Source organism: Megascapheus bottae, chromosome 16, assembly GCF_031878675.1.
Source record: "Megascapheus bottae isolate mThoBot1 chromosome 16, mThoBot2.hap1, whole genome shotgun sequence".
NCBI classification, from domain to species: Eukaryota; Metazoa; Chordata; class Mammalia; order Rodentia; family Geomyidae; genus Megascapheus; species Megascapheus bottae.
In genome coordinates this window covers 23,042,778-23,069,357 of record NC_143524.1, presented here as the reverse complement: position 1 = coordinate 23,069,357, position 26,580 = coordinate 23,042,778, and the positions used below count along the sequence as shown (strand labels likewise).

Sequence of the window (26,580 nt, the reverse complement as noted above, 5' to 3'; positions counted from 1 at the left end):
TGTATCAGTTTGTAAATGTGGTCATAAAACTGATTCTACATATATGTGTGTATGCGTATATATATATATATATGCATACACACATATACAATGTCAATAAGAAACTAAATTTTTGATGTATTGAAAGATTCAATAATATAGCAAAAATAAAAATTTGAAAAAAATAACTTGATTTGGACCTCAGGATATAGAAACAAAAGCCATATAATGAGTGATTGTTATCCTTAATGTATGTACTATGTTATCTCTCATCTCTTTTGCTGTCCTTTGGTTATCTCATCTTGTTACAGTATTTTACCTTGTTATCTGATATATTGTATATATGTTTATCTGTTTATTTGAAATAGGATGGGGAAGGGGGGAAAACAAAATGAGGGGTGGGGGTGGGGGGAGGGAAATGGGGACCAAAACATGAGTAAGGGTATCAATGTTTGTGAAGTAATGCACCTTGTATCTGGTGAATATAATGTAACCCTTCTATTAATTGCAATAAAAATTATATAAAAAACTTGATTTGATGTAGGATAGTGTAGTAGAGAAGAGATCATAGTCAGGCTGACTGTATTAGAATCCTCAGATTCTCTCACCACCTGTGAGAACTTGATCTGATTTCCAATATATATGTCTTAGGGAGGATTCAAAGACATTATTAAATGACAAAATCTGTGTAAATATTTACAGTTGTAGCCCCATAATAGTGTATTCAGTAGCCACTTAGACATGTGGCTATTGAGCCCTTGAGTTTGGGATAGTCTAAATTGTAATCTGTTATAAGTATAAAGTACACCTTTGATTTTAACAACTTAGTACCCAAAACAGAATGTAAAAATCTGAAAAAAATTTTGTATTAGTTACATGTTAAAATGCTATACTGATATATGGGCTTTTTTTTTTTTTTTGGTGGGTCATGGAGCTTGAACTCAGCTCTTCAGCTCAAGGCTACCTCCCTACCCTTGAACCAAGCCCCATTTCCTATTTTCTAGATGTTAATTGGAGATGAGAGTCTCAGGTCCTTTTGTGCCAGGGTGGCTTTGAACCTTGATCCTCAGATCTCAGCCTTCTGAGTAGCTAGGATTACAGGCTTGAGCCACCGCACCCGGCTTTATACTGGCTGTTTAATCATAGTATATTTCTGCAGACATTATCAAAAGTAATTTTACCTACATCTTGTTTTGTATATAAGAGCTGTTTATTTTTAGTACATTGATGCTTGCCCTCAACACTGTGCCTGATATTTCCGAAACCAAACCTTGTCTGTTATTTTATTTTCAGTCCTAAACCTAGGATTTTCTGCTCTGGTAGGAGAGAGTAGATGACTGATTTTATGTGAGTAGGAGACTTGTCTTTATTTAGTCCTTAGTTTTCTTAAAGGTACTTAATATGTTAAGTTTCTCCGTTTCTCTGGCCTCTGTATGAAACGAATTCATTTCTCTAATCTTTCACTTCAGGCTTTATGTTTCAGCTTTCTTAGGTAGTCTGAATTAGATACTGTGTTAGTCAGCTTCCCATTACTGTAATGAGTGTCTAAGATAACATAAAGTTAATTCTGGCTCATGGTTTCAGAGGTTCCACTCCATGTTAGATTGGCCCCTTTACCTTTCTTTGGGTCTGTGATAAAGCATCTTACAGAGCAAAACTCCTTATCTTGTTGGCCAGTGTAAAAAAGGAGATCAGAATCCTTATAATCTGTTTGGTATACATGCCCTCAGTTACCTAAAGGCATCCAACTAGGCCTACCCTCTTAAAAGGTTCATCATTTTTTCATGGCATCCAGCTGAGGACTATGCCTTTATCTGTAACACAGTTTTTTGGAAGACATTCCATCTATAAACTATAGCAAATAGTTTACTAATCTGTTTTCCATCCCCAAATTTTGGTGTCTCATTTTTTCTCTTCTGTTCTGGATTTTTATATGGCTAAAAGTATTCTTTTACTGTTATTACAGTGGAATTTTGGGAGAGAACATGATACATATTTATTCATTTTTTTCTTAGTGGATGCTCTGAATCATTTTCATTTACTCTTGAGGGGAAGTAGCCTTCCATGTCCTGCCTTGCTACTAAATCTAGCCTACTATGGTCTATCACCACCTCACCTGATTAACTCACATGCATTGTTTTCAACTGTTTGTTAAAATTTTTTTAACTCTTCATAGGTCTTATTTCTTTTTTGTACCTTCCTTAGCACTAGAGGGATAGTCTGTCCTCTAGGGTAGAGAAGGTAGAGAGCAGTGAGGTAAGAATGAGGAGAGTTGGAATGATTAAAAAAGTTGAACAATTTTCTTCAGGTTTTCTTTGAAAGATGGGAGAGAATTGCATATGTTTATATTCATGGTGAAGTCGCCAAGAGAAATCTTGGGATTACAGTTGTAAGAGACAGAGTAATGACAGAAGGTACACGGTGAGGACCCAAGCATAAGTCAAAAGGATTTTTGTTAGGTAAGAGAAGGGAAACACAAATAACTGTTTCCATTGTTACAGGAAGAAAGGATGAATGCAATAGCTGATGAGCCCTTATTTGGTGACTTTTCCTCTGTAGAAAAAAGAAAGTAGGCAGGGCGCCAGTGACCCAAGCCTGTAATCTTAGCTACTGTGGAAGCTGAGATCTGAGGACTTTTATCTACAATTTATCACCAGAAAATGGGAAGTGGTGCTGTGACTCTGTGTGGTAGAACTGTAGCTGTGGTAGAATGTGAGCTGAAGAGCTCAGAGACAACACCCAGGCTAACATCCAGGGTCATGGTCCTTGAACTCTGGACCTGGGCACTGTTCCTGAGCTTTTCATCCCAAGGCTACCTGCTTACCCCTGGGCCTGCACATTATCCCTGAGCTCTTCAACTCAAAGCTACCATCCTGGAGCCACAGCCCCACTTCTGATTTTCTAGTGGTTAATTGGAGATAAGAGTCACGAACTTTAGTACCTGGGCTGGCTTTGAACCGCAATTCTCAGATCTCAGCCTCCTGAGTATGTGGCATTACAGGCACATACTGTCATAGAAAGTTTTATGAAGTAGCATTATTCTGCAGGGTGACTATATCTACAGATGCCAGTAAGATATCTCAGCTAACAACTATGTATAGCTATACATAATCACCAAGAGTCTAATAACATTTTGGCTTATTTGAACTTGGGTTGCCATATCTGTGGTCCCTGTATTCAAGGTTAGAACAATAACGTGTATTTTTAATTAAGGCCATGAATTGAATTATATTTATTTATATTTTATTTAAGAATGCAAGAAAATTGGTAGTGTAATACTAATAGCATTCATATTTGCAGCTTATAAGTGCATTTGTGCATTATCTGGTTTCATTCTTTCAGCAGTTCTATAAGTAATACATCATGTTTCTAACTGAAAAATCTAAGTCTTAGTTACAGTTAACTGGTTGGTCAGAAACATACACTTAGTAGAGTTGAAAGGAACTGAGACTTGTTCACATAGTCTCTGACTCTAGACTTCCTCCCATTATATCACACTTTTTTCCTTGTAATTGCTAGCCCAAAGTATTTACTACTTAAAAGCAAAAGTTTTGATTTTCTAGGTTTCTATAAATTATTTCATTCAGGTACAGTTAGTGTATTATGTAAGGTCAGACTAATTACTACTCTCTATTTTAGTTTGGGGGGCAAATCTAGATTATAGCTTATAGAATGAAATTATTTTCTTTAATTTTATGAGTTTAGTTTCTAAAAGACCTCAACAATTATAAGAAAAATCTCTTTATCATTTATCACGTTTATAAGAAGTTGTTAAAAAATTAAAGCCGGCTTCTGAAGCTCATATGTTCTTTCCCATTTGAATTAACATATTTTTGTGACCCATGTTTTTCAGCAAGGTCAGAAAACAGAGAGTAAAATTGCATTTGACTAATACCATTCTATATCTTATTTTATAAAAAGGCACATTTATTACATGCGTGTTTCAGAAGACTTTGAATTTAACACCTCCTACATAATTAGTTGTTAGGATAAAATATTGCTAAATTGTAGGTTGCTGAGTTTATAATACATGTTGATTTAGTAAATACTACTTCTTTATTTCAGTTTTTGTAAGTGTAGTGCTTACTTACAGTCCTAATTCTGAAAAATTCTATTAATTCATTGAAATATGTTTAAATGTTTTAAAGACATGTTAATCTAAGATACAGAATTAACTTTAGGGCTGGAAGTTGGGCCTAGTGGTAGAGTGCTTGCCTAGCATGCGTGAAGACCAGGTTCAAATCCTCAGGACTACATACACAGAAAAAAAACCGAACGTGGTGCTGAGGCTCAAGCGGTAGAGCTCTGGCTTTGAGAAAGTCCAAGGACAGTGGTCAGGCCCTGAGCTCAAGCCCTTGACTGGCAAAAAAACAAAAACATAACTTTAAAGATACTTATTTCATATATCATTAAGTCTCTTGACAGATAATTTACTACACAAAAATAAAAGCATTACATAAAAATAAAAGCATTTCTTCACAGTGTTTTATTATGAGACTTATTATAACAATACACTGTTTTCTTTTCTCCTTGCAAATCAATCTCTAAAATATATTTTTAGTTTTCTAAAAAACTATTTTTTTTCAGTTTTCTAATTTGGGTTACAAACCATTGCTTTAAATTGATCTCAGGTCCAGAGTGATTAGCTATATTATTTTATATTTTTTGCAGTTATGCATCTGAAAATTGCTGTTTACTGAAGATAAAGCTTTGTCAAATTGAAAATTGGAGGTCTTTTCCCATTGATGCTGATATCATTGCAAGATATATTTGATCTGGAAAAGAATTATTGTGTTTGAAAATTACATGGCTGCTGTTATAATATGTCCCATAATCTTTAAGAAAATCCTTGTAATTTGAGGCAGAAGTGTGCAAGATGCCCTTATTTTTAATATTGGATGAATATAAAATCCCACTTAATAGTTATATGGGCATTCAGAGGTCTCTTTTGATTATAACTGATTATATATGGATTAGCATTAAGCTTATTTGTAATACATTTTAGTATCTTGAAAAAGAGGATGAGTATCTCAGTTATATCAGAGGAAAATTACCACATCAGAAAAGGAAAAAACAAAAAAAGCTAAGAATTTTTCTTTTTGCCAGTCCTGGCCTTGAGCTCAGGTCCTGAGCACTGTCCTTGGTCTTTCTCAAGGCTAGAGCTCTACCAGTTGAGCTTCAGCACCACTTCCAGCATTTTTTTTTTTTTTTTACGTATGTGGTACCCAGGAATCGAACCCAGGTCTTTGTGCATGCTAGGCAAGCATTCTACCACTAGGCTAAACTCCTGGCCCAAAGCTAAGAATTTTTTATAAACAGGTCTTTTGACTACATTACAAAGCAAAACCGTTTCAGTTCTAAGAAAGGTACTTAGGCATTAAAAGGAATTTTGTGAAAAAAAATCTAGGAATGTTATAAATAAAAATCAGAAGTTCTCTTCTGAATTTACCATTTAATGAACTTTGTAATTTTTGTTAACATAGCTTCCTGTTCACTTGTCATTTCATAAATCACTTAAGTCTATGGTATTGCAAGACTTAGAGCAGATGTAAAAGGGACTGAGGACTAAGAAAAAGAAATGAAGATGTCTGGGACCTCATTCACAACCAGAACAGTCTGGTCAGAACACCATTGCTCTTCTCTCTACTACCACTTTTTCTCAGATGAATGGTTTCTTCCTGCTGTATACAATTAAAATCCAAAGGCATGCCATGTTGGGGTAATCTGAAGCTTATTAATAGTGCAATACTAACTAAATGAGAAAGGCATTCGTTTCTAGAAGTATGTGAGGAAACTGAGCTGCTAACAGACAATGATGCCAGATGCTAGGGTTTGAATGTGTCTCCCAAGCTTGATGTTGTTGGAAACCTCTTAAGTTAACAGTGTTGAATGGTGAATGTTTACTAGGTCGGTAGTTCATGCTAGATATATCTTCATTATTTTGTAATTGTATGTTGATATTGTTACTGTGAGTATGGACTATTCTTTGGAGTAAGTCTATGATAGAAGGATGCATTTGAGTGCCTAGGCTCTCTGCGCACATGTTCTACCATCCTTTTGTCAAGGAACTGTGCAACAAAAAGTGCTCTTCAGATGTGAGCCACTCAAACTTTGACTTCCTAGCTTCCAGAACTATAAGAAATTAAGCTGTGTTCTTTGTAAACTACTGGATCTCCAGTAATCTGTGAAAGCTGTACACTCTGAACTGAGAAACTGGGAAATCCCCCAAATAGGTGCTTTTGCTATGTGAATAAATTCAAGAACAATTAACCTGACCTCCATTTTTAATCCAAATCTTATCATTTAACATTGTAAAGTCTTTTATTGTAATAATAACATTGTCAAATCTTCAAAATGTTGTATTAGCATATATGCTATCTGCTAGTATTCTAGCTAGTGTTGCTTATGGTTCTCTAATAGAATTACCAGTATATTAATCATTCTACTGATTGGCTTCACTTATATTGCCACACCTACCCTTTATAAAGTATACAACAGTCTTCTCAGGTATGGTAACATATACTTGTAATCCCAGCTGCTTGGAAATTGAAGAAAAGAGAATCAGAAATTCAAGATCAGCGCAGGATGGTCTTGAGGTGAGGCACCATCTCAACAAAATACAGACAAAAGAGTTGTGAACATAGCTTGAAGCCTAGGTTCAGTACCCAATGCTAAAAATACAATAAACCCAAGAATGTACAGCATTCATTCAATTTTGTCTCAAAATTCTTACAATATGTTTGGGAAATAGAAATGTTTAATCTTTCAGTGAGACTTCTTATATAAATCACAAATACAAAATGTAAAGTTTGTTTCAGTGTTAAATAGAATACACATTAACAATGTCCTAAAGTGATTTTTCGATAATACACAGGTATATAATTTTATGTTGTTATATCTATTATTATGCTATATTTATGTAATACTTATGTAGATTTGTGACATACATATTGATACACATCCTTGGTTTTAGGATGAGGGTAAGTAAAGAGAGGCATAGTCAATTTGCCAGAAAAGTAAATAGTTAGCAGTATGAGAATATGAGAATTTGCCAGAAAAGTAAATAGTAGTATAAGAATATGGGGCAAAGATTTTGCAGATGGTAGACGAGTGCCTGAAGCCTGGAAATGAGCACTCTGTACTTCTGACCTATGAGGCTCATTCCAACAGAACAGTAGCATTTAGAAGAAAGAAAAGAAACTACTATGGACAACCGAGATCTGTCCTTAGGAAGCATTGGTTTTTATTCTTTGAAATTAGCATAACTTTAAATTCATTTTAAACTTTTTCCCACTTGCATATGACGGTTTAAATCTTTTGTAGAAAGACATCTATGTTAGATTTAATAGTAGTTATTTATTGTAGTTCTAGTAGGTCTCACACAATATATGTAGTGGTATGGAGCAGTACACCTTTATCATAAATAGATATAGTTGTGTCATATGTATTTTAAGAGGGCAAGGGACTATTCCCTTCCCCAAAATTTATTTTAGCAAATGGGTAAAAATTTGTATCTCAAAGGCAGTCAGGGCCGGGCACAGTGGCTCACACCTGTAATCCTAGCTACTCAGAAGGCTGAGATCTGAAGATCAAGGTTCAAAGCCAGCCCAGGCACTAAAGACGGAGAGGCTCTTATCTCCAGTTAACCACTAGAAAACCAGAAGTGCCACTGGGGCTTAAGGGTTAGGGCAGTAGCCTTGAGCTGAAGAGCTCAGGAACTGCGCCCAGGCCTAGAGTTCAAGTGCCATGACTCACAAGGAAAAAAAAAAGAAAGGCAGCCAGTTTGATTATCAACTTTATTAATGTGATTTCACTGATTTTTTTATTCTTTTTTGGAGCACTGTTGAGATTGGTAGGGTTGTCATGTCATCTAAAGTTATATAGTCATATAACTGTATTGTTGACATTTTCTTTCTCCTCTTGGCTATATTTCTCTTTGAGTTGTTTTCTATTATTGCTATTTACTCATTTTCTCACCTTTTCCTACAGTGCCTGTTGAGTGCTTTGAAGTAGTCTTAAAATATTCTGGGGGAGGGAGGGGCAATTATTACTTGCCTAACAAGTTTAAGGCTTTGAGTTCGGTCCTCAGCTCTGGAAAAAAAAGAAAAGATTTAAAAAAGAAAGAAAGAAACCAAAAATAAAACAAGGCAACTAAAATAGCCTCTGGGGGCACTAAAGATATTATGAGGAAAATTAGATCTATATTTTTAGTAGATAACAATAATTGTAAATAGGATATTCTATGGTAGGAAGAACCTTGAAGAAGAAAGAATATCTCCATTGTAGCCATTAAGACGAGGAGTGATGAGGACTTGGACTTTGGGGAGTACAATGCATGTGATGTTCTTTCTTACCTCTTATTTCAAGAGGAGCAAAATAGGAAATTTCTGAGGAAGAACCCCTAGCTCATTGGAGAGCAGGTCAAGCTTGATGTATGTTGGAAATAGCTCAAGATATTGGGGTTTTGTATAGAAATAAGGATACCAACTCAAAAGAATGTGGCAAGGCAAGTTTTACTTCTGGGGAAGGGTACACATCAGCCAAATACGTTGCAAGCAAGCACACATTGCAGACAGGCTGCTCCCCTTTTATCCCTACCCCTCTGACCACTTTGGCTGAGCTCAGGTTCACTATGTGCAAAAGGATGAACTAAATTTCAAGGAGTTTACAAAAGGATGTCTTAATAAAGTGCAGCAAGAAAAGGAGTTGTAATTAACGAAGGCCGAGCCACTGGGTCAAAGCAGGAATTTTTCCATTCTCACAAGCCTCACAGAAATGAAGCAAACTACTTTGTAGCAGTGATGCTTTTCTGGCATGTATCTGTGGAAAGACTGTGAGATGCTTTTCAGTTGTGAAATAGAAGTACAAGAACGCAGGAGAAGGTATAGATTGGATATTGTCTCTCCAGGATTACCTAGAATTGAAGGGGATAGGAATATAGAGACACAAATAATTAGGACCAAACTTGTTGAATTGCTGTTCACTTAAAAGCTGTGGTGTAGCCAGAAATAATCTAACCAGGAGAAAATTTTGTGTCACTTAAAGGCAAAATCCCCATGTAACCAACCAACCATTATAAATATTAATAAGAGGATTCTAGAAAGTTGCTGAATGATTACAAAAAAGGTTCAATTGGATCTAGAAACTAAAAACATTATAATTCTGGAAAGCTATGCAGCACTAATAGCAGTTGAAATGTGAATTTATGGCCTATTTTAGAGGCTATCTCAAACCCACAAACCTGAGAACCTATGATTCTGTAAATAGCCTTGGCTAAGTGTTTTAAAAATAGAAAACAATTGTATTAATTTGCCCTACTGGCTAAGGGATGATGTATTCTGACCCAGCGAATTGTTTGTAGAAATGAATGAAGTTATATCCCCCAAACCTGATGTGAAAGGTAGCATTGTGGAAAACTGATTTATTATCATTACCGAGTTTTATTACAAACGACATTTATTACTTACTGTTCCTGACAAATATGAAAATGTGCTCTTTAAGAAATTTATCTTCCTGGCAGAGTAATGGGGCCAAAAACTTGAGAAAGGGGTATCAGTGTGTGTGAAGTAATGCACCTTTTATCTGGCAAATATAACTGTAACCCTTCTATTAATTATAATAAAAAAATTAAAAAAATTTATCTTCCCTTGCCTTTCTCATTTTACTAAATTTGTGCTGGACCAACTAAAAGGTGCCTTAAAAAGGTGCCTTAATGCACATAACTCAGGATTCCTATGATCCATTCCTCAATTTAACTTAATTTGCTACAGTAGCTTACAGAACTCAAGGAAACTTTGGATATTTTAAGGAAAACATATTGACAGCTAGGTGAATAGAGATGTATAGGGTAAATTCTGGAAGGGCCTCAGACAGGAGCTTTCATCTCTGTGATGAAAGGGGAAACATTACAGCATGTGATTAAGTTCTAGCTCACCAACCTGGATTTCTCTGAGCTCTTTTCTTTTGTTAGTTGGAAGCTTTAAGTAGGCATGATTGATTAAATCTTGGGCCATGTTAAGGGTGATCAATTCAATCTAAACCCCCATTCTCCTTCCAGGAGGTTGAGAGCTCAGAGAGAAAGTCTCTACTGACTTACACTGTCTTCATTTTTCTGGTGGTCACTCACATTATGAACTGTCTTGGGGGGGTCCAACAAGTCGTCTTATTAGCATACAGAAGACACTTTTCATTCCAGAGATTCCAGGAGTTCTAGGGACCAGATTGTTTTCATGAAACTGCAAACATGATACATAACAAACTGTAGATTTTCAAGAGTTTTGATTAGATGTAAGTTTCATATTATCCATTGAACCTCTACCTATCAGAAATTGCTTTTTCCACTGTAAGTGGTCAGTCACATGTGGAGGAATTGGTATTATTGCCAGGTCACAGAAGTGATAACAGAGTTTTGCTTGTAGTTTGTAGAACAGAAATCCTACCCCCAGGTTGCTCTCTCGTTCCCACTAGACTGAGTCCCTTATGGGCAGGGATCCAGTTTGTAGTGATCCTGAAACCTTATGGCTGGCACAGCGTCTAGCAGGAACTAAGGTGGTAAATAAGATTTCAAAGGACAAGCACATTTTTGGGGGATGCTGGCTTAAGGTGGATTATATTTTCTTTGTCCAAACTGCAAAGCCTTAAAAATTAAAATACATTAAAAAACCATGCTTTGTTTACTTGCAGAAGACAATGACTGACTTGTTTAGGCAATATTTTACTAAGCATTAGGTGGCAGTAGTGTGTTGCACTTGACTCTACCTTTGGAATTGTCTTTTTCAGATATTATAATCTTAGAGTATAAAGTACATACATTGTGGCACTTTCATTTCTAACTTTTTGTTATATAATCTTTCTTCTGAGTAAGCAGGCACCACACAGAAAAAGAAGAAACTAAACAAGAAAGCCTAGGCCTGTAGTGAATGTATATTTCTCTTTGCCTCTGTACATTATATACAGATTCATTAGAGAATTACTACTGTGCAGTCTTACAGCACTTCTTACCAAGTGTTTAACGGCTGCTTCATAATAACAGTGATTTACAGTGATGAAAACCAAAAATTATCTCAGAGGATGTGTGTTTTCTTGATATCCTAAGAAGCCAACTTAACCCTTTATCTCAGAAAGTAGTACATTATATTCATTAAACTTAACAACAATTATTAAATGCTTCCTCTTTACTAAACTCCATTTTATCTGTATTAAAGCAACCTGTCTTGTTACTGAGTTTTAGATAAATTTCCCTTATCTCTAAATAGTAGGAATTAAAGATTGTCATTACCTCTCGAGCCTTACATGTCTAATCCCACCATTTCATATACTATGTATGAAAATGCTAGTGCTTCATACACATATTATACCCACTATGTAAATTATGATTATATTTATAAAATTAAAAGAAATTATATTTTATTTGAAAAATTTGTATCTTTTAGGCCCATGGGAATGTTTCTGCAAAAAAGGAATATAGATAACTCTTATAAACAGATTTTTAAAGTAGGATACAAAGAGACAGATCCTCAGGGCTATAATTAAAGACCAGCATGGGCAGTTCAGAGAGTTCCTTTCTGAAATAGCCAACAGAAAGCAGGGCTGGAAGCATGGCTCAAGAGGTACGGTGCCAGCCCAACAAGTGCTAGGTCCTGAGTACCACCACAGTACAATCCCAGTACCACCCAGAAAAAAGGGGGTGGGAGTTTTAGAGCTGATTCAAATATGAGATAGTTAATCTGTCATATTTATTTTTTCATATCGTCTCTATCTCAAGGGTAAAATGCTTGTGGGAATTCAAAGCCAGTGTTCTGGTATCCCAGAATGATCAATTAATAAAAGAAGAGGATGAAAGCGTTGACAGAACACAGCATCTAATTAGTGCCTGATGGCCTTGGTGGCCCACAGAGCAGATCTCTGAGTTGCTGTAGGAGAGCAGCTCTGTAGGGTCTTTGCATGTACATCACCATTCTCACTTTGCAGGGATGACTTTAGTTTGGCATCAGCTTCTTATATTCTTAATTATACAAAGAAATATGTCTTCCTTAAATCAAACAAGCAAGTGAAATCAACCAGTGCTGTGCTACTAATTATCATTTGGGGAGCTTGGAGACAGTGTTTTATCTTAGAATACTCTCTGTAGCTCATATTGGGTATGTCCTTGAAGACTTATTTGATTTTGTGAGTGGGCATCCATCTGGCTTTTTACTTAAACTAGTAATTAGGTAGTATGCTGTAAAGGATTTAAAATCATTTTCGTACCATGTGTACAATCATAAACAAAGTATGCTATACTTCCACATATTTCAAAGAAAAACGAAAATGTATTGGTTTCAAATTATAGAGTTAGGAAATCTCTAAATTCAAAGAATGTTACAGTGGTAAGTCTTCATTTTGAGATTTGCCAGATTTAATTATACAACCACATTTCATTTTACTTCTTAGATTTTTTTCTCCATTTCTCTGAATGTGGTAGCCCTGGATTTAGCTCTTCATCAATAAATATCCTATCTGTTTTCCTTCAGTGCTCTTCCCTTTCCCCTTTGCAGTTTGTTTTCCTCTGCTTATTGTTCTTTCTTTATTGTTCTTTAGTTATCCATACCTCTGTGCCCTTTGTATCTCTTTCCTTCACCACCTCTTCATCTTCCTCTTCCTCTTTCTACTCTCATTCCAATATTTCTCCTCCTTTTTCTCTTTTTCTTTCTTGGCGTTACCAGTGTTTTCAGAATGAGTCTCTCAATTTCATTTAAAAAAAACTAATGGTCTTTTAAAAAATATCATTGCTTTTAAAATCGATCTTTGAAAGACTGGAGCTAGTAAAAGATTCGGATAGGCCAAAGGGATCTTCACTTACTCATATTGCTTTGTCAATGTGGTTGACCATGTAAAAATACTGAAAGGTCACTTAACACTCTCTGAGAACCATGGAACTATACTGTATGTCATGTTCTAATTAAATTCAAAGTACTATTTACACTGATTCCTTAATAAGGGCTACTGATATGTCACACAGCTAGATTATAAGTTCTAGGAGAGCATATTATTTTTGTCTATATGTAGACAAATTATTAACTATTGACCCAACAGTTCCAAAAGAACTGAGAAAGAAGTATTTAAAAACTGTAAGTACTTAAAAATTGAGTAAAAAAAGTATGTTTTTTTGAGCACATACCCACAAACAAAACAAAAAATAAAAATGATGGATTTTCTTTGCAGTTTGTGTGTGTGTGTGTGTGTGTGTGTGTGTGTGTGTGTGTGTGTGTGTGTTTCCCATCCATAAAGAGCAAATCTACAGAGATGACAGTACATTACTGCAAGGGGAGTAAGGGGAACAAAAATAATGACTACTGATGGTTAGAGTATTTCTCACAGGGGTAATAAAAATGAACCAAAATTACATAATGGTAATAGTTGCATAATTCTGTTAACTATCTTAAAAGGAGAAATCTTACGGTGTATGAATGATAGGTCAACAAGTTAGGGTCATACTCATAAGATTCACTAATTTGTCAGAAAATTAGAGGAGAAGGAGGGGTATTAATATATTATTTAAAGGTATTGTGCTTATCAGGCTGGCCTGAGTCTCTTGATCTTCCCATCTTAGCCTTTCAATTAGAGTTTCAAGCATGTGCCAGTGTGCCTGCCAGTTATCTTTTTTTAATAACACCTAAATGTATGGATTATATATTTCTATTGTTGTTACTTGTTAAAGCAGTTCCTAAACTTGTCACTAATTTCAGTAACAGTATTTGGCCTTTTCTCTTTCAGTTTCTTTGTAAGTTTTGTTTTAAAGGTCTCCTAATCAGAAGTTGTTAAAAACACAATGCTCTTTAAAAAACAACCCCAATTTGGAAAGATGCCTATTTTAGGAAAATAGGACCCAATTATCTATGATGTGTGTGTATGTGTGAGAATCTGTTTAGGAAAGGAGAACTAGTATTCCCCCCCACCTTTTTTTTTGGTTGATCATGGGACTTGAACTCTGGGCTTGGGCGCTGTCCCTGAGCTTTTCAGCTCAAGGCTACCCGCCCTACCCCTACAGCGCCACTTCTAAGAGGACTACTATTTCTTGACTTTTGATTGAACATATCAATTTTGGAATTTCCAGTTTTCTAAAGTGATGAAAAGTTAGATTTAGATGTGAATTATTGTGCAGTATGTTCTCATTGATGGTTCAAGAATAAGCTCTCCCCTTCTCTCCCCTTCAATGCTTGCATTTGTAAAATAATTATTACCAGTCACAGCAAGCAGGACCAGAGCAAAGTATAGTGGGAAGACTTAACTGTACTTGAGGCCATCAGACAAGGTGGTCCCCTCTTTTTTTCTTCCCTATTTCATTGCCACATTGGAAAATAGCCTGAGAAAGCGGTCCCATATCCTGATCTGTTTGATCTGTTTTACCTGTTCACAAAGACAGATCACATTGTCTACATATTTTGCTTATGGAGAGCCCTTAGGGACCCTCATGCTCACCCTGTCTTCCAGCCATACTTGAGTGTTGCTTTCTAGTGAAGTGATGACAAGAGTGATGTCACAGCAAAGTATGCCTGAGGACAAAGACCCCTTTTCCTTACCCCACTTTTACAAGTGTAAGGAAAGCAGGGTCTTAAAAAGAGGACTCAGTGCTACAAGGCCTCTTCTGAGAGATGTTTAGAAGATATTTCAGGGGAAAATTGAAATATCCAAAGGACAATAACATCAGAGAAAGGTACTATGGGAGAAAACCATGAAAAGGGAAGGAATTGAATATAGCTCCTACAGTGTTTGAAGAATGGAAACAGAGAGGGAATGGCTTTTAGTTCACTGCACTGGCTATCCTGTTAGGATTTTTTTTTGTCTTACCTTGGTAAAAGATCAATTAAAGTTGTTATAATAAGCATTCTTAATTAGAAGGCTTTTGGTTTTTATAAAATTATCCAAGGTGAGGAATACTAATTTTTTCTGAAATATTTTGATACACCCTGTGTTTCACACTTCAGTAAGTCAATACAGATAGTAAACTGCAGTTCATTAGGAGGAGAAATGTTGGAATGGTACTCTTCTAGTCTTCAGATATTATTGTAGCCAGATTTACTAATTCTTTATATTATTCATAATTCTCTTTATTTAACCTTTGCCATTTTATTTCTCAACCGTTGTCCAAAAAAAATGAGTTTTTATTATTTTTACTGGTGAGTGCTTCAGAATGTTATGATGGTCATGCTCATTAAAGCCCAAGATCTCTAAATTAAAATAATCCATAATAAGCATTTTTAGTTTATGTGGTTCCTCAGTGGTATTCTATATTGTAATCAATGTAGAGAGTGTATCCACTGTGATATGATAGAAATTCAACAGTGGTCATATTGGAGCTTGCCAAGGCAGTTCTTGGATGGGATTCTGTCCAAAAAGTCACTGGCAAAAAAGAAAAACAAAAACACAATCCAGCTCTTTTTTTTTTGCTAGGATACTGATAAAAATCTGCTTTCTAGTAGTACAGAATTGGTATGTGTAACATTAACTCTTTCAGGAAGTCTAGAAATTATTTTTTAAGTATTTGGCCTTATTTGTGTCACAACTACTGTCTTTGTTTTATGCTAGTATAACAAAATAGTTGAGATTGGGTCATTTATTAGGAATAGAATTTTAGTGATGCACAGTTCTGTAAGATGAGAAGTCCAAGAAAAAGGAATTGGCAGTTGGCGAAAACCTTTCATTGTACCACCCCAAAGTTTTCTAATAGAAAATGGCAATCAGATTTTAACAGGGGACAATTACTTAAACCATAACAGTTACCTGTACAGATTTTACAAGTGATTCTTTAGTTTTTAGAGCTAGAATCTTATGGTGTGGCCAAGGCTGACCTCAAACTTTAAGTGCTTTTGCTTCTGACTCCTAAATGGTGTGTGTACAGACATGCCAGAAAATGCCTAGCATAAGTACCATTTTGAATAGATCCTCTTCCTCCTCTTCCTCCTCCTCCTCCTCCTCCTCCTCCTTCTTTTTATTCTTCCTCTCTTGTTTCTCCTTTTTCCTTCCTCTTTCTTCATCATTGGTCTTGAATTCTGGGCCTGGGCACTGTCTATGAGCTCTTGATCTCAAGACTAGTGCTCTACCAGTTTGAGCTTCAGTCCCACTTGTGGTTTTCTGGTGGTTGATTGGAAGTAAGAGTCTCATGGACTTTCATGCAAAGGTTAGCTTTGAACTGGTATATTCAGATCTCAGCCTCCTGAGTAGCTAGGATTACAGGTGTGAGCCACCTGTTTTTTTCTTTTGTTTTATTTTTTTGTTTTTAATTTTTCCGATTGAAAACTACTTGAAAGATGCCTGTGGTCTGAAGCACATTTCCATATCCTATCTGTTACAGTATCAGCTGAACAAAATGACATTGTAAATGCTTCTTCACTAGGAAACAGTATGAAAGAAAGGACATAAAACTACAAAACTTTAAACTCAACTGCCCTCATACTATCTAATAATGACTAAAATCAATAAACTTCACATTTATCTTAAAATCCATAGTCATTTGTGGAGGATATTTGTGCAAAAAGGCAGTGTTCATTTCTGCCCTGATACAGCTTTGATATCTAGTGTTGGTGTAACTCTTGTGTAAATAAAGCTGGAATGGTAAGCTGGGGATCTTTTAGTATAAAGATTTTCTTTTTTTTTTTTAAGCTGTATTATGAGGGTGATATATAGGGGATATCAGTTACATTCATAAGGTAGTAAGCACATTACATCTTGAACATTGTTACCCCTTCCCATCTTTTTTTTCCCTCCCCCAACTCACCCCTCCCAAATTGTAAAGTTAATTTCCAATGTATTGTCTTATGAATATTGCTGTTACACTAGTTTTGTCTCATCATGAGGTTTGTTTTCTTCCCTGATTCAAATAAACAAACAAATAAATGTGTATACAGTATAACAGGTACTACAGTCAGATACAGCAAGGACAGAGGATAAAGGAAACCAAAAAAGAGGGAAAAAGAAAACAAAAGATAAAGGAAAAAAGAATAAAGAAGTTCGCATAGTACATTAAAAAAACAATAACCACAAGGTTAAATCTCTTGTTTCCCTATCCTGGAGTTCATTTCACTTAGCCTCATCGTTCATAGCCAAATGTACATAGCTTGTTGAGTTACTGTGCTCCTCTGCTAGGAAAATCCTAGACACATACTAATTAGTACAAATGAGGAAAACCATGGAGCCTGTGTTTCTTTGTGTCTGGCTTACTTCACTTAATATGACATTTTCCAACTCTTTCCATTTCCTTGCAATTAGGGCAATGTCATTCTTTCTGATGGCAGCATAGAATTCCATTGTGAATAAATACCACATCTTCTGGATCCATTCATTCATCTACTGAGGGGCATCTGGGATGGTTCCATATTTTAGCTATGGTAATTAATGCTGCAATGAACATCATTATGCTAGTAGCTTTAGTATGCCCCTGTTTCTGAACCTTTGGGTAAATGCCCAGGCGTGGAATTGCTGGGTCATCCGGGAGCTCCATGTTTAGTCTTTTGAGGAACCACCTTTTGAGGAACTGCCATGGAACTTTCCATAGTGGTTGAAGGAGTTAACACTCCCATCAACAGTGTAGTAGCGTTCCCTTCTGGCCAAATTACCACCAAATCTGCTGTTATTAGAATTCTTAATAATGGCCATTCTAACTGGAGTGAGGTGGACTCTCAAATTTGTTTTGATTTGCATTTCTTTTATGGCCAGAGATAGCCCACATATGTCACCCTGTATCAAAATCAATTCCAAATGGATCAGAGACCTTGAGGTAAAAGTAGATACCCTGAAAACTTTATAAGAAGGAATAGGAGATATACTAGGTCTCCTTGGAACAGGTCAAAACTTTCTTAATAAAGACCCAGAAACACAAAGAAAGTTTGAACAAATGAGACTGCATTAAACTACAGAGCTTCTGTATGGCAAAAGACATAGCTAACAAGTTAAATAGAAAGCCCACAGAGTAGGAAATCTTCACTAGCTATACAACAGACAAAAGCCTTATATCTAAAATATATCAACAGCTAAAAAATTGAATCTCTCAAAAACTAATCTTCAAAGAAACAACCATCCCATTAAAAGGTGGGCTAAAGACTTTAAAAAAAGAAACTTCTCTGAAGAGGAAATAAGAATGGCCTGTAGACACATGTGCATCACTTTTATAATAAAGAAACTATATTCAGTTATGAAAAAAGAAAATGTATTTATAATAAAAAAGAAAAACCAGAATAATAAGTGTTAAGTGAAGACCAATGTTTATGGGCAATTAGACATAGGACCTTTATGTATTTACCTTAAAAATAACCATTTTTATTTTAGCTTTGTAGGTTGCTTACCAGTAGAAAAGATTATTTGGAGCTAATGGATATATGTATTTTCTTTTGCTGAAACATTTTAGAAGTTGTTAGAATAACATACTGCACTGTTTGATTTTATTTTACCAATTTATGTATCTTACTTTACCTGAGTGGACACCCTTACAATATTGAGTAGCTGAAGCCTGATATTTTGTTTCCCTTAAGAAAAGTAATAATTGGGGCCTAGAGTTTGGCCTAGTGGTTAAAGTGCTTGCCTAGCATGCATGAAGACCGGGGTTCGATTCCTTGGTACCACATATGTACAAAAAAGCCGGAAGTGGTACTGAGGCTCAAGTGGTAGAGCTCTAGCCTTGAGAAAGTCCAAGGACAGTGCTCAGGCCCTGAGCTCAAGCCCAGGACTGGCAAAAAAAAAGAAAAGTAATAATTGGCCGGGAGTTTGGCCTAGTGATAGAGCGCTTGCCTCGCATGCATGAATACTCAGGTTCGATTCCTCAGTACCACATACATAGAAAAAAGCCGGAAGTGGTGCTGAGGCTCAAGTGGTAGAGCTCTAGCCTTGAGAAAGTCCAAGGACAGTGCTCAGGCCCTGAGTCCAAGCCCAAGACTGGCAAAAAAAAAAAAGAAAAAAAATAATAATTAACAAAAATTACACTTCATAGTTGAAACATCGTAAATATTTTTTGTTGTGTTCCATCTTTACACCATAGATAAATGGACTTTCTTTTCTCATGGCTACAGAAAACTGTCATAGACTTAGTTGCTTAAAATAACAGAAATTTATTTATGTATTTTATTTTATTTATTCATTTATTTGCTCCATAGAAATGAAGTTCAGAAATGTCTGTAACTGGTCTGAGACCGAGGTATTAACAAGGTTACACTTCCTTTGTAGAAAAAAATATTGTGTTTTTTAGGTTCTGGGGACCACAAGCATTCCTTGGTCTGTGATTATATCCCTGTAGTCTTCAACATAAACACATCACCTTGTCTTCTATATAGTAAATATTCTGCCTCTTTCTCCAAAGGAATTTGATTGCATTTTGAGCCCATTGAATAACTGAATGATTTTCTCATTTCAATTTTTTTTTCACTTAACAACATCTACAAGTTTTTGTTTTTTTGTTTTTTTCAAATAAAGTAAGGAATTGGGGATATGGACTTGTTATTGTGGGCCATTATCGACCTAACACGGGCTATCTTTTGTCTTTTTAGAGCTTCGTTTTTCTGGAACTTGCTGTCAAAACAGATTGTTCTAAGGCTTTTAGCACCCAAATGACATACTTATTTTCTTGCTATAATTACCTTTTTTCCCCCCCATAGAATATATCCATTAAGTCAATGACATAGAATATTGAATTCTTACACCACAATGAAATAGACATAAAAGCCTCTATGGTAAGCTACTTGTTTCAGTGGTAATCAAGAAAATTCCAAATTAGAGGAAGAGATTGAATTGAATTTTGACTATAATAAAACTGATATATGACTCACAATAAATTGGTGATGGATTTTAGTGTGGGACAATCACAACCTAATAACTGTATGGGGAATTCTTGGTAGGTTTGGTTCATGATCAAGCCTCCCAACTTGATTTTCTGTAGTGACCTATTAGAAATTATCTAGTTTTAAATCTGTACTACTTCTCTTCACCTAAAGGCTTAGCATAATTTCTTCAAAGTTTTTTTTTTTTTTACTTTTCATTTGCTTTGCTTTTATTTTTGGATATAGACCAAATGGTGGGGTGGGGGAAAGCATCAAAGTTTTAACGCTTGTGACATATAGAGGTTAAAAGTTTTCACACAACTGTACCTTAAGTATATGCTAGTAGCATATTTGAGAAGTTATGTGGAATAATACTGAATCACAGCAAATTTACTACCTAATCATCTTTACATACTGTTAATCTTAGATTATTTTAAGTAAACTATCTATATTTAGATAACATTTTCTAATTTGTTTGAGAGACTAATGAAAAGCAAATGTCGTATTGATTCTTTCAAAACAATGGATACTTTTTTTTTTGGTGGGTAATGTAACTTGAACTCAGCCTGGGGGCTGTCCCTGAGCTCTTCAAGGCTACTACCCAACCCTTGAGCCAACCCCCATTTCCCATTTTCTAGAGGTTAATTGGAGATAAGAGTCTCAGGTCCTTTTCTGCCCAGGCTGGCTTTGAACCTTGATCCTCAGATCTCAGCCTCCTAAGTAGTTAGAATTACAGGCTTGAGCCACAGTGCCCAGCAAAACAGTGGGTATTTTTAAAGAGAGAATTATAGCTATGAGTGAGGTATTCAGTGAATCACATTATATTAGCATTTGAGAACTTAATGAATTTGCACATGGTTTGATTAAACGTATGAGTTACTACACACTCAAAACATTGTTAAAAATTCTTTTCAAAAACTCACAGGACTCTGAATTTATTTTGAAATGTTTTATTGAGTTTCTTACAAATCTGTCTTAGAGTAACCAGTTTTCAATAAAAATTTGGGAACTTTATAACCTTAAAATCATAGCTGAGGAATATGAAGTATGTGTTTTGGGTTTTTTTGGTGCCGTTCTTGGAGCTTGAACTCAAGACTTGACTCTGTCCCTGAGCTTTGTTGCTCCAGGCTAGTGCTCTACCAATGGAATCCTTCTTTCATTTCTGGCTTTCTGATGCCTACTTGGAGTTGAGTCTCACAGACTTTCCTAGCTGGGCTGGCTGATCTTGGCCTCCTCAATAACTAGGTGTACAGGTTTAAGCTGGCAGCACCTGGCTCATTCTGGTTTTTTTAATATATATAATGAAAGCATTTTAAACTATGATTATACAGTTTCAAAACCTAGCGGTCCCTTTTATAGTGAAATCTACAGTTAAGTACATTATAAGGAACACTTACTCTGCATAATCTGTGCTTTTCCTTTTTCGTGTCCTGTTTCTCGGTGTGTACCTATTTCTATTTGTGTTAGTCATCCTCTCTAGGCAAATTGTCCATGAGACCAATGATTCCATAAGCAAATTATCCAGAAAATTCTGTCTTTGTACATTGTGACAGATCATGTCACTGGATTGATTTATAGCTACTCCAATGGTCTAATTAACCTGGCAGTTGTCTCCTGTGCCCAGCACTATTGTCTCATTGCCTTGGCATCTTAGTGTTCATCTTCTCATTGCCTTCTTTCTTCAGTGAAGCTCAGTTTTACAATTTTTTTAACCTACTCCCAATCAACACCCCCTATTCACCATCACCACCTCCCTTGTTTTTGCTTGGCAGTATCATCCAGATAAACAAAGTACAGATCTGCCAGCAGGAGTGGCCAAGGAATATATACAGAAGTTCATCGAAATTGATCAAGCATGGAAAATTCTAGGGAATGAAGAGACAAAAAAAGAGTATGACCTGCAGCGGCATGGTAGGTACTTCAGGTAGGCAACCACAACTCAAGAGCAAATCTGAAACACAATCTGCAGCCAGTCCTGGGCATTTTCTAGCATTTGCACCAGCTTATTGCCACCTCTCCCCCTCCACTCCATCATTGCTTTTAACTATGCCTTTTTCTTAGTAGTGATTATTGCATATCCATTGAGAAGATAACAAAAGTTCTAGGATATGGCTTTTTACAAGGTGAAAACTGCTTTCTATAATGTACAGTGACAGTGTTTTTTGTACATTGTTAATGTTTTATATGTTCTCTATTAATTGTATTAACAAATTTAATATTGTACTTCTGAGAATGTATTGTACAAATGGCAGTCTAAAGGAAGACATGAGGCAGAATAGCATCCAAAAGCACTGCTGTATTTGAGTTCATTTAGGCTAGGTTTCATATTATCTAGGATAAATTGTCCTTTGTGAAATTGCTATAAATGATACAGTGGAATTCACATTGCTTAAGCAGTTTATTTCTTTCTGTTTGAAAGTAGCTTCCTAAAATAGTGACAAGCTGTTGTGAGAAAGAAAGGGACAAATGTAGGTCAGGTTTGTCACCCATGGACCGTGCTTACATGAAGTGATAGGTTGTCTTTAAGCACAGCCTTGGGACAGGAGTGCCTCAGCCTTTCTTTTTTTCTTTCCCATATATTTTTTTATTGTAATTAATAGAAGGGTTACATTATATTCACCAGATAGAAGGTGCATTACTTCACATTGATATCCTTTGTCATGTCATGATTCCCATTTCCCTCCCCCCTCCCTATCCAATTTCAAATAACCAAATACAAATATATCCGATATATCAGGTAACAAAGTGAGGTACTGTAACACTATGAGATAACCAAGGGACAGCAAAAGAGATGAGAGATAACATAGTACTTTAAGAACAATTACTCAATACATGACTTTTGTTTCTATATCCTGGAGGTCCTTTCATTTAGCGTCATCCTATGTATCCTTATGTATTTAGGTTTTGCTCTATTGTAAATCTCTGCTAGGAGAGCCCAAGGTTTCTACTGATTATGACAAATGAGGGAAACTGTTGAGCCTATGTTCCTTGAGTCTGGCTTACTTCACTTAATATGATCTTTTCTAAGTCTTTCCATTTCCTTACAAATGGGGCAATGTCATTCTTTCTGACAGCAGCATAGAATTCCATTGTGTACAAATACCACATCTTGTTGATCCACTCATCAACTGAGGGATATCTGGGTTGGTTCCATATCTTTGCTATGGTAAATAGTGCTGCAACGAACATCATTGTGCTAGTGTATTTAGTATGCCTTTGTTTCTGGACAATTGGGTAAATGCTAAGTAGTGGAATTGCTGGGTCATAGGGGAGTTCTATGTTTAGTCTTTTGAGGAATTGCCATAATGCTTTCCATAGTGGTTGAATGAGTTTGCACTCCCACCAACAGTGTAGTAGTGATCCCTCCTAGCCACATCCCCTCCAGCATCTGTTGTTATTAGATTTCTTGATCCTGGCCATTCTAACTGGAATGAGGTGGAATCTTAAAGTTGTTTTGATTTGCATTTCTTTTATGACCAGAGATGTGGAGCATTTCTTCATGTGTCTATAGACCAATTTTATTTTTTCTTCAGAGAAGACTCTCTTTAAGTTTTTGACTCATCTTTTAATGGGATGGCTGTTTCTTTGGAGATGTTTTGGAGTGATTCAATTTTTTGAGCTGCTGATATATTTTAGATATGAGGCTTTTTGTCCATTGTATGATTAGTGAACATCTCCCACTCTGTAGGCTTTCTAGTTAATTTGCTACCTATGTCTTTTGCCATACAGAAGCTCTGCAGTTTAATGCAGTCCCACTTATCCAGTCTTTCTCTGATTTGTTGTGTTTCTTGGTCCTTTTAGGAAAATTTTGACCTGTGCCAAGGAGACTTAGTAATCTCCTATTCCTTGTAAAGTTTTCAATGTATCGGCTTTTACCTCGAGGTCCTTGATCCATTTGGAGTTAATCCTAGTGCAGGGTGACAAAGAAGGGATCAACTTTAATTTTCTGCAAGTGCTTAACCAGGTCTGCCAGCGCCATTTGTTGAAGAGACTGTCTTTCTTCCATTCTATTTTTTTTGCTTCCTTATCAAAAATTAGGTGGCCATAGGTCTGTGGTTTAATATCTGGGTCCTCAGTTCTATTCCATTGGTCTTCAGGCCTGTTCTTGTGCCAGTACCAAGCTGTTTTGGTCACTATAGCTCTGTAATACAGTCTGAAGTTTGATATTGAAATTCTTCTTGCACTGTTCTTTCTGAGGGAAGCTCAGTGGGGCCATGCGCTGAGTGCATTGCGTCATTCCATCCCATGTCCCTTGGGAAGGTGTGAGATTAGGGCCAGCAGCGGATCTAGCAGGTTCCTCTCTGACTTTTGGGGAGATAAGTTCCTGGAGAGCGGGCCTCTGCGCGTGGTCAGACTGGGCAGGAGGTGCCTCAGCCTTTCTATCTAGACCTTCAATATGCACCATGCATGCTAATGGAGGCATGAGTCAATAATCAGTTTCAGCCCGTGGGAAGAGTACTGACCAGTAGCATATCAGGTTCAGCATTGACTGGGATGTGTTTATAAAGGCTTACTATCTCTGAAGTTGGTTATTAACTCTCCTTCCTCCCCTGTACTGGCACCATCAGATCTCTCCAAATGATTTTAAGGCACCTGATGCTAAGGTTATATATATATATATATTGCCGTTTGGGGCTCGGACTCAGGGCCTGAGCACTGTCCTTGTGCTTTCTCAAGGCTAGAGCTCTACCACTTGAGCCTCAGCACCACTTCTGGCTTTTTTTTCTATGTATGTGGTACCGAGGAATTGATCCTAGGTCTTTGTGCATGCTAGGCAAGCACTCTACCACTAGGCCAAACTCCTGGCCCCTAAGGTTATAAAATTTTGATTTGAGAAATACATCATTATGGGATAAAGGCAATATTAACCTTGTATATGTACCTTTTTAAAGAATCTGCATGAATTTTCAAATATGGCTTAGGTACTGGATCTTCTGTTTGGTTAGGATTCTCTTTAGTAAACTGTAAAATGTAGATGTGGTAGGTTACTTTATGTTCAAAAAGTAATATACTTACTATCTTATGAGCATAACTGTAACCCCTCTCTATATCACTCTGATAATGAAATAAAATTAAAAAAATTAAACTCTGTCCATATATGTATCCTTTAAAGATCTGAGTTCACATGAGATAATTGAAGCTGGTGTACATGAATATGTTATAGTAAGTTGCTTTTGTACCTCTTTACTCATCTTTACTGTGTAAGATGCTGGTTTTGTCACTTTGCTTAAGAGCAGTTCACACAAAAAGGGCATCTATTTTCAATGTAAGTCTGTAGTTTTGCCATTCCACAGCCTGTGTACTTAAAAAAAGAACATAATCCTTCAAATTAATTAGCAGAATTAAGAATGATTCTTTGAGCTGGGCACGGTGGCTCACACCTGTAATCCTAGCTACTAAAGAGGCAGAGGTCTGAGGATCAAGGTTCTGAGCCAGCCCAGGCACAAAAGAACCTGAGACTATTATCTCCAGTTAATCTTTAGAAAACAAGAAATGGGGCTTGGCTCAAGGGTAGGGTGGTAGCCTTGAGTTGGAGGGCTCAGAGACAGTGCCCAGTTTGAGATCAAGCCCCATGACCCACAAGGAAAAAAAAAAAAGAGTAATTCTAATTCTTGCACAGTCAAGAGTCAGAAAATGCCATCATTAGAAAGGTGTATTTATATTTATTTATTTATTTATTTATCTATCATAGGGTAATCAAGAAATGAAAAGAAACAGGAAACTAGATTTAAAATGGATATAGATTTGCACAAAAAGCTAGTATGCTTTTGTGGCACTGGTGTTTGAATTCTCCTGTTAGGCAGGTACTCTAAGGCTTGAGCCATTCCCCCACCCTTCCAATGATGGAAATTTTCAGAGTTGTTAGATGTAGAAATGATTAACATTATCAAAGAAATTCTTAGCACTGTGGATTTCTTTTGAGCTTCCAATGCTTGGTTTTAAGCTTTTAAGAAGGAAGCATTGTGGACTACTTTATCACTGGGAACCTGATATGTAATTGATCAGATCACAGTGGAGTTCAAAAAAAGCACATAGCGTGAGAACTCGACCTGGTTGATGATTCAGATAAGTAATCTAAAACTTATATATTCAGTTTGCTTTGAAATTTTTTCAAATGGGTGTTTATTGAATTGAGCTATTTTAAGGCAGTAGTAATAGAATTTTAATGACATTATAGTATCTCAGATCTAAATATTAAGTATGTTCTTATTAATCAGAAGCTCCATAAAATGAATACTCTGTTTCAGTTTATTTTGTGCCAGTCCTTGGGCTTGAACTCAGGGTCTGGGTGCTATCCCTGAGCTTTTTTTGATAAAGGCCAGCACTCTGTCATTTGAGCCATAGCTATACTTTTGCTCTATTTCAATGTAAAATAAGGACTGAAGCCACTGGTATCTTGTGCTTATGACTCTTAGTTATTCAGGAAGCTAAGATCTGAGAATTGAGGTTCTCAGATCTGCAGACTCTTTTATCTCCAATGAACCAGCAAAAACCTGGACGTGAAGGTATGACTTAAGTAGAAAAAGCACCAGCTGTGAGTAGAAAAAAGACCAAGCAGTAGTGTAAGGCCCTGAGTTCAAACCCCAGTACCATTATTACCGTCACCACAAAAGAAGATGGGCTATGGTGAGTACATCTTACTTAAATATAAATTGTTTTAAGTGTGATGACAGACAGCTATAATCCCTGCTACCTTTAGCTTAGGTAGGAAGATGGAAGTCCTAGACCTACTCTTCTTCGTCTTCAAAAAGCAAGACACTGTCTGAAAAATAAAGCAAAAATGGACTGTGGGATCATTGCCCAAGTGGTAGAGTAC

The 26,580-nt window shown here is 36.3% G+C and overlaps 1 protein-coding gene and 1 non-coding gene across 2 annotated transcripts in view; both read left to right on the top strand.

The window, feature by feature from the left end:
* Dnajc24 (DnaJ heat shock protein family (Hsp40) member C24) overlaps positions 1-26,580 on the top strand; it is a 41,334-nt gene that overhangs the window by 1,332 nt on the left and 13,422 nt on the right. The window contains exon 3 of the mRNA XM_090347955.1: positions 21,536-21,674. Coding sequence (XP_090204081.1) covers positions 21,536-21,674 — 139 coding nt within the window. The remainder of the gene's footprint in view (positions 1-21,535; positions 21,675-26,580) is intronic.
* On the top strand, positions 23,957-24,312 carry LOC150053020 (Nuclear RNase P). Its single transcript, XR_016538210.1, has one exon.